At 41.1% G+C, this 14,654-nt stretch overlaps 4 protein-coding genes across 4 annotated transcripts; 2 read left to right on the top strand and 2 right to left on the bottom strand.

The window, feature by feature from the left end:
• Positions 1–1,625: 1,625 nt before the first annotated feature.
• On the top strand, positions 1,626–7,296 carry LOC6581726 (cyclin-T). The gene is made up of 4 exons (XM_002007412.3): positions 1,626–3,011; positions 3,123–3,168; positions 4,068–4,648; positions 4,730–7,296. The coding sequence occupies exons 1-4, from the start codon at positions 2,441–2,443 to the stop codon at positions 6,973–6,975; spliced, it is 3,444 nt and encodes a 1,147-aa protein (XP_002007448.1). The 5' UTR covers positions 1,626–2,440; the 3' UTR covers positions 6,976–7,296.
• Positions 7,297–8,929: 1,633 nt separating this feature from the next.
• On the bottom strand, positions 8,930–9,779 carry LOC6581727 (serine protease 3). The gene has a single exon (XM_002007413.4). The coding sequence runs from the start codon at positions 9,766–9,768 to the stop codon at positions 8,968–8,970; it is 801 nt and encodes a 266-aa protein (XP_002007449.1). The 5' UTR covers positions 9,769–9,779; the 3' UTR covers positions 8,930–8,967.
• Positions 9,780–9,800: 21 nt separating this feature from the next.
• LOC6581728 (brachyurin) lies at positions 9,801–10,851 on the bottom strand. The gene has a single exon (XM_002007414.4). It carries the CDS (start codon positions 10,834–10,836, stop codon positions 10,042–10,044), a length of 795 nt encoding a protein of 264 aa, XP_002007450.1. The 5' UTR covers positions 10,837–10,851; the 3' UTR covers positions 9,801–10,041.
• A 1,874-nt stretch (positions 10,852–12,725) lies between these two features.
• LOC6581729 (serine protease 1) lies at positions 12,726–13,702 on the top strand. The gene is made up of 2 exons (XM_002007415.4): positions 12,726–13,022; positions 13,084–13,702. The coding sequence occupies exons 1-2, from the start codon at positions 12,745–12,747 to the stop codon at positions 13,643–13,645; spliced, it is 840 nt and encodes a 279-aa protein (XP_002007451.1). The 5' UTR covers positions 12,726–12,744; the 3' UTR covers positions 13,646–13,702.
• Positions 13,703–14,654: the final 952 nt, after the last annotated feature.

A 14,654-nucleotide genomic window follows, 5' to 3' on the forward strand; every position in this document is an offset into this window, starting at 1 on the left:
TCCAGTAATTATAGATTTTACTCCAAGTATTTCAGGTCTTGGCATTAAACAAAAAGAAAGATAAAACGTATACACTCTTTTTCATATGGGTAAATACTTATCCGTTATTGCTTACACAGTAAACTTTTCAGACTGCCCTCGAAACCCTAACAAAAAAGTAAATAAATAAATGCAACGAAGAACAGTTAAGAAATCTGTTAGATTTCAAAGAACAACAGTTTTACATTCCAAACAATATATAGCAAAAAATATTTTCTTTAAATTGCTTTTTGTGTAAAATACAATAAATTACAACGAAATAGATTTTATGATTTATTTTATTTTTAAATAAATATATTTATTACATTTTTTACCGATCAAACGTTTGCAACCGCCAAGCTAAATATGCACTCTAAATGTATATAAACAACTTCTGGACCTCATGTTTCACTTATTAGAAATTAAACAAGAATAGTTATAAAAGATTAAATTGATATATATTCGATATATATACATCTATATATATAATGAAAAGAAACGCTGGATAAGACCAACTAAATATTAAAGATTTAGATTTTGAACGACAAAACGATCTTTAGATGAATTAAGTCAAATACTTACTTTATTGAAAAATATATTTAGTTTTAAGATCGAGTGAGTTTTGTGGATGAGTTTTGATATTTGATTGCAATAAAGTTGGGAAAATAGGAAAAGTTTTGAGTAGTAGCTAGTTGAAAACGAAAGTTGAATGGATTGGAAAAGGTTTTTAGCGAATCTGTTGAGAAGTTAATATGTAGTTTATATATAGTATATATATTTAGCTTATCGTATATGCATCTACATCTACATATATATACATAAATGTTTAACGTTTAAGAAATTAAGTTTCAGTTTTTGTATATGCAACAGGCGATTTTCCAACGTCTGCATTTAAAAATCAGCAAATGCGAGCCACAAATTAGAAATTAAATCGGAGCTGACTATACAGGTCAGATATTAATTTAATTTTAACACACAACCGAGGAAAATTGGTAAAAGGAAATAGCATAATTATTTACTGTTATGAGAAAACGTTAGAGTTTTAAGGATTTTAGCTAAATTTTGTATATTTTAATCTACAGATTGCTATAAAAAAAAAAATATATATATATATATACACATACTTATATTATCTGTTTTATAAATAACATTAATAAATGAGACTAAAAACAACCGCATTGTATTTAAATTTTATGAAGAAACATTTTAGAAAGTTATGAAAATATAATTAAATTCGGAGTACTGTGCTGCTTGACAACAAGATCACTGCTATGGCTCTTCAATTTAACCATTGATCAGTGAAAACAACCTCTGTTAATTGCAAAAGCCCCTGGTTTTATTAGACGCTCTCTGCTTCATACTATTTTTATTATTCACTTAAATGAATAATTAATTAAATATGCAAAACGAATAAATATGAATATAATACGGCTTACAAATTAATCAATAATTCTATATATTTTACTGCGTAATATATGCATATCAGCCTTGCACTTAACATTGCATATCGATAGTGAAAATATCGTATAGCCATATTCGCGCATCGTGGTATGTTGGCATACCGATGTATCACTGGTATCGATAGCGAATGCGACTGCGACGGCCATACTGTAAATACATATACACATACATACATTTTTTTCTTTTTGTGTCATTGTGCGTTCCAAAAGCAAAATCACATTTTTGCGATGCATTTGCATTGCAAATTATAGAACAAAAATGAGGTGTTTTTGTGTGGCGAAAAGGCAATAACAACAATGATAACAATGAATTGATGTATATAAGTTGCATAACGTACGTTCGTCGTCGGGCTCCGTCTATGTATATGTCCCTCGTTGAGCAGTCGCAATTTCCAGAAAACACACATATACACTCGTGCACACACATATACACACTCACACACACACACACATGCTCGTAAAACGCCATCAAAACAGCAGAAAAAACAGAAAAGCAGTTTTCGAATGGCGTAAAAAGTGTGAAAAAGCAAAACAAATCGAAATCAAGTGTGCGTTTTGCTTTAACTTTCATAGCAAATGTGTTGTGACAGCCACAAAAGACGCGCAGCATTAGCAGCAGCAGCAGCAGCAGTAGCAGCCGTAGCAGCCGTAGCAGCAGCGCAGCGAGCGTCAGTCACCTTTCCCTCCTACAGTAGTAGTATATTACCAATACAAGCGCATCTGGCACAGCCGACAAAGAAAAAAGAGACTCTGCTTGTGCCTCTGCTGGGTTTTCTTCTTCTTATTAATCGTACAGTTCCTACGTCGACGACAACAACATTTGACTCAGCTGCCAAGCCGAAACAACTACAGAAGAAATCAAATCGAATTGCTATAAAACTGTGCGTTCTCTTGCATGTGAAATTAACAAAACAAGAAGAAGACGTTGTTAACGCGTGTGTGGGTATTCGTACGCGAGAGCCATGAGTCTATTGGCAACGCCCGCGGGCGCACCAAGCAACGCTGCTGCGTCAGCTTCGACCTCAGCCGCATCCGCTCTCTCAACTTCAACGGGCAATAACAATCTGCCCTTTGAAAAGGACAAGATCTGGTACTTCACCAACGAGCAGCTGAGCAATTCGCCCAGTCGTCGATGCGGTATCAAGAGCGACGATGAGCTGCACTACAGACAGATGACCGCCTATCTGATACAGGAGATGGGTCAGCGTCTGCAGGTGTCGCAGCTATGCATCAATACCGCAATCGTTTATATGCATCGCTTCTATGCGTTCCATTCGTTCACACATTTCCATCGCAATTCCATGGCATCGGCCAGCCTGTTTCTGGCCGCCAAGGTAGAGGAGCAGCCGCGCAAGCTGGAGCATGTGATAAGGGCGGCCAACAAGTGCCTACCACAGACAACCGAACAGACCTATGCAGATCTCGCCCAGGAGCTCGTCTTCAATGAGAACGTACTGCTGCAGACGCTCGGCTTCAATGTGGCCATCGATCACCCGCATACCCATGTGGTGCGCACCTGCCAGCTGGTCAAAGGTAGGCACAATGCTCTAAACCCAATATCAATTCCAATACCAATGTCAAATGCCATTGGATGCCCGATGATTAGAGCAATTGTGATTTTGTTAACACTGTGATATATTTTAGCATGCAAGGATCTGGCGCAAACCTCCTACTTCTTGGCCTCAAACAGGTATGGCTAACATCAGCTAAAAGTATCCATATCAACTGGGATACTAGCTGGCGTACAATAGATCTGCGATGCTGTGTGTGTGTGTGTGTGTGTGTGTGGGTGTATATGTATATGTATGTGCACATTGTGCACAGGCAACTAGGACACAATAGAGTCAACAAATCATGTAGCTGCTCACTCTGTGGGCATCCCTCTTTGCCCGCTGCTTACCTGAGTGTGCGTTAAGGTCATTAAATGCTCTACCTTAAGTCCCTTTATACTGCAAAGGATTTTGGCCATTTATAGCAGATTTGCTAACACGCTTCTAATTTTGTAAAGTCCTTTGCCTAACAGGAAAACCACAATGTCATTTTAGAAATACCTGTGTCTGAAGTTCTTGCATAGAATGAAAATATAATTAGTCTCAGGCATACGTAATGTTATATTGCCCTAATTTTAAAACCATCATATGCTTAGAGTGTTCATATTAGCGAGTATCCAGCTTAGGTCAAATTAAATGCATTTTTGTATTATATTATTTACTGACTTTGTTGCCCTAAAACTGTTTTCATGTATTCTAAACCTGTAAAGGTTTCTTTGTGCTTTGGGCATTACCAAATACGACTTAGCAGATTTATGAAATAATATGTTTATCATTACGTTAATCCTTTAATACCATAATTTTGCTCAAAGAATCCGCAGACAGTATCAAAAAGCAATCAAAGCTACATTTATGCGCTTATATATACATATACACGCGCACACAAATATTTATATATGTTAGATATTAACACTCAATATATAACATTACTTGGATATCATACATATATAGCATATATTTTATATATTTTCCGCATTTAACAATTACTAAAGTCTTAATTCTTGTGGTGGCTTCGGCTGCTGCTCCTTTTGGTGATTAGCCTACATCTGACCTCGATGTGCCTGCAATATCGACCCACTGTGGTCGCCTGCTTCTGCATTTATTTGGCCTGCAAATGGTCGCGCTGGGAGATACCGCAGTCGACCGAGGGCAAGCACTGGTTCTACTATGTGGACAAGAGCGTATCGCTGGAGCTGCTCAAGCAGCTGACGGACGAGTTCATAGCCATTTACGAGAAGAGTCCCGCACGACTCAAATCGAAGCTCAACTCAATCAAGGCCATTGCACAGGGCGCCAGCAACCGCACGGCTACTGGCAGCAGCAAGGACAACAAGCCGAAGGAAGACTGGAAGCTGAGCGAGATGATGAAGGGCTATCACTCGAATATCACAGCACCGCCAGAGCTGATGAATGGCAACGATAGTCGTGATTCATCGCAATCGGCGCTGCTGCCACCGCCGGCCATGGTGCCATCGCAGCAGCGACGCAGCGATGGCAGTCATCAGCGGTCGTCGTCGGTGGGCGGTGCCCCAGGTAATTCGTCCTCTACTACCTCCTCGTCTTCATCGAATCACAAGTTGCCAAATTATCCAGGCGCACTGCCGCCCGAGGCACATGGAGGTGAGTATCGCAGAGTTTCAGCTTGCTGCAGCAACGTCATATTATGTGCTCTCTAATCTCATGCTCTTATCTGTTATGTAGATCACAAATCGAAACAACCCGGCTACAGCAGTCGTGCGCCCTCTGGTCATCAGTCGAGCTCGTCGTCGTCGGCGCAGCGCAGCAGCAGCAGTAGCAACACCTCCACGAACAGCAGCCAACGCAGCTCCTCGAGTCAGCCATCTGGTCGACCACCCATGCCCATGGACTATCACAAATCATCGCGTGGCATGCCACCCGTTGGCATGCAGACGCATGGTGGCCACAAGATGTCCACAAGTTCCAAACCCCAGCAGCCACCGCCTCCGCTCCTAGACAGTCGTGGCAACACCAGCAGCAGCAACAGTTCATCATCCGCCTCCAATGCGTCAGCAGCAGCCAAAGATGCCAGCAAGTCGTCGTCGTCGTCGGGCGGCAGCAGCAGCAACAGCAGCAAAATGTATCCTAATGCGCCGCCGTCCTACAGCAGCAGTGGACCCAACAGCAATCCGCTGATGTCTCGTGGCGGCTACCCAGCGCCGCCTGCTGGCTATGGCTCGCACGGCTCGCATCGCAATAAATCCGTCTCGTCATCAAGCTCATCGTCATCCGTCCACAGCATGCCGCCTTACGAGCAGCAGCTGCCCTATGGCCAGAGCCAGGCAGTGCCCAGCTACAATCATATGCCGCAGCAGCAGCAGCAGCAGCAACAGCAGCAGTCGCAGTCGCAGTCGCAGCCTCCGCTGGAGTCGCAACAGCTCGGCAAGAACAATTCTCTCTTCAGTCCGGAGTGGAGCGAGATCAAGAAGGAGCCCCAATTCAATGGGCTATTGCCACCGCCTCCGCCAGGACCTGCCCACGACAGCCTGAGCTATAAGCTGAACAATCATACGCGGGATCGGGATAGCCCCAAGAAGGATCGTTTGACACCTACCAAAAAGGACAAGCATCGCAACACGTTGCCACACGGCAGTGGATCATCGGGCAGTAGCAGCACCACCACCAGCACTAGTAGCAGCAGCAGCTCGACTAAGCCCATGCTGCCGCCGCACAAGAAGAGCCACGGCGAGCTGCTGGCTAATGATTCGAGTCGTGACATGGGCAGCTTGAAGCGTGCCAATGAAATCTCTGGCAGTCAATACGGCATCAGCAAGCTGGACGATCATGACGCGGGCAGCATGCCGCGTGATAAAGTGCGCAAGCTGGACAACAGCATTGGACTGCCGGGCTACTCAAACTACTCTGAGGACACCAAGCATGCTCCGTTGTCCATGTCGAACGGTGGCATTGAGACGACGCCTGATTTGGTGCGCACACTGCTCAAGGAGAGCCTCTGCACAACAAATGGCTCACTGCTGAAACCCGATGCATTGACCATGCCTGGCCTGAAGCCGCCGGCGGAGCTGTTGGAACCGATGCCGCCAACAAGCCAACAGCAAATTAAGAAGGAATCGCTGAGTGCACCGACAAATCTCTTGGGCAACAGCTTGGCAACAGCGCCTGCCATGGAAGTGGATGCTTTGACCAAACTGGGCGAAGGCAAGGATGTAGAGAGCGTTGGAAAGTCAGAGAAGAAGAAGAAGAAGGACAAACACAAACACAAGGAGAAGGACAAGTCGAAGGACAAGCCCGATAAGGAGGAGCGTAAGAAACACAAAAAGGACAAGCAGAAGGAGCGGAGCAGCAAGGACACGTCCATGGACTCACTCAAGCTGGTCATCAAGACCGCCGCCAATCCCAATGGCAGTCTCCAAGTGGGCGCCGCTGCACCGCTCAAACTGAAGATCAGCAAGAACAAGGTGGAGCCCAACAACTATTCTACCGGAGGTGGACTGATGCCAATGTCAACAGCTTCTGGCTTTGGCATTGCTCCGCCGGTGCAGGGGATCACGACTACAGCTGGCCAGCCGATGGGTGTCCCGGGCTATGGCGGCTATACCTCATCGAACAGCACCAACAGCAGCGCCAGCAGTGGAGGCGGTGGCAGCAGCGGCAAAAAGAAGCACAGCGACCGGGATCGGGATAAGGAGAGCAAGAAGAGCAAAACTCAAGACTATGCCAAGTATAATGGAGTCTCTGGCGGCGTGGGTGGTGGCGTCTATGCGCCTCTAGGCGGTGCTGGCGCCGCGTCCAATTCGCAGGCCGCCGTTGCCAGTCTGCTTGGCCTGCCACCCAATATGACGACCGCGTCGTCGAATGCCAATTTGAGCTCCAATGCTGCCGGCTCCTCCGCATCCATGGCGATGGCGCCCGCAGGCGTGTCCACTGGCATTGCCCCGACCGCTCTGCCCATTTACAACAAGAAGTAGTCGTAGTCAAAGTAGTCTATAACCCCTATAACCGCCCCCCCACATAACTTTATATTCTTTGGAAGCCCAAACAACTTTACCCTCGATATAGTTTATATGTAATGTAATACGGTAGTCGTAATTGTTGGTGAGATGATGATGCATTAGTTGGCTAAGTTATTAATTGAACTATACTTTAGTTAAGCCCAAAACCCACAACTGAATCGCAAACGCAATCGCAATTGCAGCCGGAATCTATTCGGTTCGTTGTGTTCAACACAGAATGATAATCAAGAAAATGAAAAACTCGGAAGACAACAAAACTTCAAGAAAACAAAAATATAATAATAATAAGAAAAGGAAACGTCTGTACAGCATTAATTAATTTTTAATTATAACACACACACACACACATACATACATATATAAACACACACACACACACACATGTAATTGTAAAAAAAAAGAGGTAAATCCTTCGATTGCAAATAAAGCGTGAGCACGGCCGTTTAGTCTATAAGTTAGTAAATCAAATACCCATACATAAGCATAAATACACACACACTTGCACTCACACACATACACAAATATATTTATATATATATTAAACTGTTGTATATAGCCACAAGAGAAATACCTTCCGCTTAGCTAAAAACAAATAATAATACGGCCCCAACTAATGCAAATAAAATGCAAGCAAGCAAAAAAAAAAAAAAAACAATATTTGAATCGAAAATTTTGTGAGAGATAATTTGTGTAATGTCGAGAGCCGTGCACTTTAATTATAAATTAAAGAGCAAAGCAAAATGATGAAAACCAATTTAGAAATCACAAACAAAAACAGTTATAAGAAGAAACTACATAGAATATTAACTAAATACACACACAGACACACACACACCTAAATTATTTGAATTAAATGATAGTATATATATACACATATATATAAAAGAAAAACAAAAGTGAATGCCGTTAAAAATTGTGTGAAATTAATTTTTAGTTAGCCAAGTTTTTCGTTTTTTTATTATTATTATTTCTATTTTTTACAACAATGAATTCGTTTAAATTTTAATTTTACAACAAACAAAAAATAGCAGCTAAAGAATAAAAAAAAAATTGATAAAATGTCGACATAGCTTTGTGTTGTTTTTAATTTAAAAATTAAATAGCATTATAACGAATATGAATAAAACAAAATACAATTGTTGTGCAACACGAAAGAAACAAAAACAAAAAGCTATGCAAATTATATGAAATTAAGCAAAAAGATTAATGATAAATGATTAAAGAAATACATATATCAAAAACACGATCATAAATTATGTAATTTTCGACTAGAAAACAAATTTAATCAAACGTTGCGCGTTTTTTCAGAAAAACAAAAAAAAAAAACTATTCGATTTCTAATTGTAATTGCATTAAGCTAATTAAAAAATCGTAAGAAAGTTAAAGAAGAAGATCGTATAGCTATATACTAACTAAACACACATACAATATATATACATATACATATTCATATTTGGAAAATACGAAAAATGTTGAGTTACAAGAAAATTTCAAAGAAAAGCAAAACAAAAAAGCAGAAATATTGCTAATGCTAAACACACAAAAACAACAACAAAAGCAGCATTAGATATATAAAAAGAAAAACACGTAATTCTATTTCTTAGTTTTTTCCCCCCTACTCTACTTTTTAAGTTTTTGTACATAGTTGAAAAACAGAAAAAAAAAAAAAAAAAAAACAAAACAAAACGGAAAATGACATTTCGAAAAAGATGCCCGGAAATTCGTGAAAAGTTTCATTGGAAGCCTTCTGCTATGCTTCGAAGATGAATTACTTTCCTTTCGACTTTTACGCATGTTTCGAAGGTTCGAATAAAAATTTCAAAAAACCCAAAAGAACAATAAAAAAAAATTGGAAACATAAAATAAAAAAAAAAATAAAAAAAAATAAAAACAACAAAATACAAAAAAGTTTGTTTTGAATATCTTTTTTTCTATTTGTAAGCCATTTCAATTGTTCATGTGCTGCCAAATCCAATCGAGGTAGCTCGTGACTCGTGTGAAGATGGTCGGGAAGCCAATCTCACAGTCCCTGGCGAGGCCAAAGGAGGTGATTCCGATCAGATAGTTGTTGTCGTCCTCCTTGTAGATCAGCGGGCCGCCGGAGTCGCCCTGGCAGGTGGACTTGCCGCTGCTGGTGCTCATGCAGATCATCTTTTCGGAGAGCGAGCCGCCCCAGTAGAGCTTGCAGCGTGCCTGTGGCATCACGGGCATTGCCACAAAGCGCAGCGTGGACGACGTCGAGTTGGCGCTATCGCTGTACCTGCCCCAGCCGGAGGCATAGGCCGTCATCTGCTCATAGCTGGAGTAGCTGCCGTTCGATCCTCTGGGCAGCTCAGCCGCCCTCACGCGATCCGTAAACTCCACCGCCAGAGGCAGCTGCACCAGTGCAATGTCATTGGCCACCGTGCTGACCGTCCAGTTGGCATGCACGATCATGTGCGACTTGTGCACCTGATAGCGCAGCTGCCCTGGCTCCAGCTCATTCGTTATGTTGAGTGCACCCAGGTAGGCAGTGGCATTCACTGCCCCATCCAGGCAGTGGGCGGCTGTCAGTATCCAGCGATGGCTGATCAAGGTGCCGCCGCACCAGGTGCTGCTGTTGCCAAACGAAACGTTGAAGCCCACCTGGTATGGAAATTGGCCAACTGCAGCGTGCTCTCCATTCGTAATCCGATTGCTCACCGTAAACAATTCCACCTGAGCCAGAGAGACTGCTAAGAATACTATTAAAGCAGTTAACTTCATCATTCAAACCCAATTAAATTATTAATAACAATGTCTTTGATTATGCTCTTTTTATAGAAGACTACGTCGCAATAAGCTCAAGTATCGCATTAACAATCAACCCTTAGAAGTTGAGAGCCTGATAACAATCACATATCTATATAGTCTATATAGACACATATCTATATATATATTTATATATATATATATATATATCTCTAATCCTCCACATAAGCATACGATTATGGTTTTAACTTCCAAAGTATTATACTCTTGATGAATTCAAGCGGGAGAAGTCTATTTGTTGACCACGCCGCTGTGATCCTCGATCCAGTCCAGGTAGGAGGTGATTCTGGTGAAAACAGCTGGGAAGTTCTTCTCGCAGCCCAGAGACAGACCGAAGGAGGTGGCACCGATCAGATAGTTGATGTCGCCTTCCTTGTGAACCAGCGGACCGCCAGAGTCACCCTGGCAGGTGGACTTGCCGCCCTTGGTGCTCATGCAGATGACTTTGTCGGTGATGAGGCCCATCCAGTACTTGTTGCACCTCTCGGAGCTCATGATGGGTTGCTCCACGTAGCGCAGCACGGGCGAGACAGCGTTCGACTTGTCGCTGTCCAGACCCCAGCCAGAGGCGATGGCCAGCTCATCAGCATAGGTGGAATAGCGACCGTCCTTCTTGGGCAGAGTGGCGGCTCTGACGCGATCGTTGAACTCCAGCTCAGCGGGCAGCTTGATCAGGGAAATGTCGTTGACGACCAGCTGGGGATTCCAGTGCTCGTGCACAATGATGCCGCTCTTCTCCACATGGATGCGGTGCTGTCCGGGCTCCTCCTCCTTGATCTTGGTGGCGCCCACATAGACGGTCACCGAATCAGCAGAGTCTGTGCAATGGGCAGCGGTCAAGATCCAGCGTTTGGAGATCAGGGAGCCACCGCACCAGGCACCAGAGTCACCAATAGCAATGCTCAATCCCACCTGGTAGGGGAACTGGCCCACACGAGCCACATCGCCATTGGTGATGCGACCCTCCAGTGGAGCAGCAGCCGCGGTGGCCAAAAGAGCAGTCAATGCAATAAATAGCTTCAGCATTCCTATCGGAGCTAACTTCTGATTTGGACAGAGCTGGAGCAGTCCGTTTTATAGCCCAACAATCAATGTCTTGGCACACGCTATATCTTATCACAGTATCTGCTCGCACGGGGACTCTCGGTAGATTTCTGATAAGGGCGCGTGCGCCCATGATACCCATATATGAATTGTCCTGATATATGTAAAGAACAAAGAAGTCTGAATTATCAAATCACTAATTAAACTGATTAGTTTCGATGATTTCAATAGAAACTCATTCAATTAAATTGAAACAGTTTTTTTGTCTATATATCATTTTTGAATGATCTATTGAATCGTCGAGCCTTCAGCATTCAGGCTGAATGAAGAAGCTCTATACTACTCAATCTCTTATAGAAACAACAATAATAATATTTTATTTAAAGTGTACTACTACATAAGACCACGTTCCTGCTGTCTCAAGTACCCATTCAATAAAATCGCAAAGAAAACACTTCAGACAGTGACGCTTCAATTCAACAGGAAGTGTGGGTGCTGTCTGACTATCTAACATCAGAATCAAGCTTGTATAATGCTATTGCTAAACGTTTTCATTGGTATTAAAGGAAATTTCCAGTTACTTTTGGAGAAGGCTAAGAAAAGTGTCTCATCATGAAGTATTTATAACATTATCTAAACGAGATAGAATGGCAGAATCGAGTGGTTATTACTTAACTAAAGCTAGAATTTATAATAAGAACTGATTTGTCGATATTCACATACTTTTGGACACAGATATTTCGAGAAATGCCAGCCCCATACATATTGATATGATTATCAAACCGCAATGGTCTTTATAAGCATGCCATAAGCAGAATCAAGCTAGCGCAGAAAAGTCGTTTTGCCAACATAAGGGTTAAAGCTAAAAGATTTCATGCATACTGATAGAGATTTCTGCAGACTGTGATTTTTCGACAAACTTATTTCATTTTAGTATTGAGTTTTGATAATGTTATAATTATTGGATGATTTTATTTATTTATTTTTTTCTGTTCAGCAGACCTTGTTAACATTATCAAAACCAAATGGATTTTCGGCGGACACATGTTGATAGATATTTTGAAGCTTCAAAGTATTTGATCATTATGCTGTGATAGCTCCACCGAATCTTAATCCGTTAAAAACTTTTTAGTCATACTTACTTTATAGATTATAATATTATAAATAAAATATATATTTTTCATTTATTTATAAAGATAAAAGATTTTAGGCTTTTCCTTTAAAATATATTATTTTATCTTCTTCAAATCAAAATACTTTATAAAAAATTCACTTGAGCTGTTTTCTCATTTTTCTATTCTATTATAAATCTTGGAAGAAGCGAGCCATAGTACTGACTGCTGTAAATAACACTAGATCTGATAATTTAATAAATAAATATCATAAATAGATAAGTTTAAGCTTAATACCTAGAAAATGTACTATATCTATAGATAATACGCTCTTGCATAAATTAATTTCCATGGAAAATTTTGAATACAATTTGAGTTGATTTTGAATATTAGTACTAGAGTATATAGAGCGTGAATATCTCAGAAACTGATTGGATTGATGACGACGTAAAATCGCAATGAATATAAATGTATATAAAACATATATAATACATACAAATATAGACCCTTGAGTTATCAATACCTATAGCAAAAGATACGCAGCTATTGTTTCTATTTAATTTATTTATTTTTTTTTTTTTTGGCAAATAATCCTATCTAAAGTTTACAAAGAGGCAAACAAAATTTTAATTTAATTGATAAGCTTGACAGCGTTACTAAAGACACTCGAACACAGGTGCTCTAACCCTAATTTTGCAGACGTCATTCCCGAGGGAGCGAATCTGTATAAAAGGGGGCAGCTCGAACTGACCGGATTATAGTCTTCATTGAAGTCAACATGAAGGTACTCGTCGTATTTGCTCTGGCTGTGGCCTACGCCTCGGGATCGGCACTGCGTGCTCCCTATGAAGTGAACGTGGAGCCTGAGCTCCGCAATGTCTACGTACCCGCTGTGGATGGACTTGATGGTCGCATCACCAATGGATACGATGCCAGACCTGATCAGTTCCCCTACCAGGCTGGTCTTTCTCTGAAAATTGGCAACTCCGCCGCCTGGTGCGGTGGCTCCGTGATCGGACACGAATGGATCCTGACTGCCGCTCACTGCACCGATGGGTAAGCTGATGCTGTTTTGCCAACTGACCCTCAGCTAATGATTCTTTATCCATGCGTACAGTGTTGATTCCATCGATGTTCATTTGGGCAGCACCATCCGCACTAGCCCCAAGGTCAAGTACACCGTAGGCAGAGACCGCGTCATCATCCATGAGGGCTGGAATTCCAAGACTGTGTTGAACGACATCTCCCTCATCCGCATTCCATACACCGATTTCAACGACGCCATCCGTGCCGTCGATCTGCCCCGTCTGGAGTCCCACTACTCCACTTATGTCAATGATGAGGCCGTTGCTTCCGGCTGGGGCCGCACCTCCGACTCCTCCAACTCTGTGGCTTCTCACCTGCAGTACGCCGATTTGAGAATCATCTCAAACGACGTTTGCAAGAAGACCTTCCCTCTGAACGTGCGCTCCTCCAACATCTGTGTGTCCACCTCAGCCGCCGTCTCCACATGCAACGGTGACTCCGGCGGCCCATTGGTCCTGAAGCACAACAGGGAACTAGTCGGTGTGACCTCCTTCGGTTCTTCCGCCGGTTGCGAGAAGCAGCAGCCAGCTGCCTTCACCCGTGTCACCAGCTACCTGGACTGGATCAAGGACAAATCTGGCATCTCCCGCTAAATGTAAAATGCCATTTTCATCAAAATAAAGAATAATACAAAAACGAAAAAAAATATACATATATCGAAAGATTACTTTTTATCAATTTTCGATTAGTTAGTTAGTTAGTTGCTGCTCTTAGATAATTTTTCTATGTAGATATTTCTGTATCCCCTATCTTTATATCTGGATCTAAAAAGGCAATTATGGACCAAACAAATTGGAGTAGAATAAATTGACTCATTCACTAAGCTTGTCCTTCGGCTGGATTCTACGTTTCCAAAGAATTTACTCATTACACTCGAAAATAATTTCACAACACATATATATTTATCATTTTTTTTATTTTTTTTTTTTTTTTTTTGCTCTTGTTTTGTTGTTGTTTTAGTTTCTTTCACATTGAAACAGTTAAATATATTTTTGTTTTGTTTTGCATTTTTTATCATAATTTGACTTTAAAGTTTAGTTTAGGCTTTACTCGGCTTTTACATATATGTATATATATATCCTCAATATATCATCAATAAATTTCATACATTTTGTTTTGTGTTTTTTCATTCATTTTAATAAACATTTGGAATGCATTTTATATAATTTAAATTTAACAATATACATAAATTTGATTTGCGATTTAGTGGCATCGTTTTGTTGTTGTTGTTGTTGTAATAGTTATTTATATAAACGTTATCATTAAAAATTGGAGAGACTTATGCACAGTTTAACATTAGAATTATTATTATTATTAAATACACATACATAGTTATACAGAATAAAAAAGTTACAGTTTAATGGTCTTTATCAATCGAATGTCAATTAGGCATAACTTTTCATTGTTGTAGACACGAATATTGCATAAAAATAACAATCATAAAAAACCTTTATATAAGATATATTTTCTCTTTTCATTTCTTTCTTTTACTTTTGTATAATTTGTTGATTTTTCGATCTATGTGTGTGTGTGTGTGTTTGTGAGTGTAAGCGCAGGCAATGCATATATTTAAATTTGTTGTAGTTTAGTTAGTTAAGCTTA

Source organism: Drosophila mojavensis, unplaced genomic scaffold (genome assembly GCF_018153725.1).
Source record: "Drosophila mojavensis isolate 15081-1352.22 unplaced genomic scaffold, ASM1815372v1 contig_74, whole genome shotgun sequence".
Lineage (NCBI taxonomy): Eukaryota > Metazoa > Arthropoda > Insecta > Diptera > Drosophilidae > Drosophila > Drosophila mojavensis.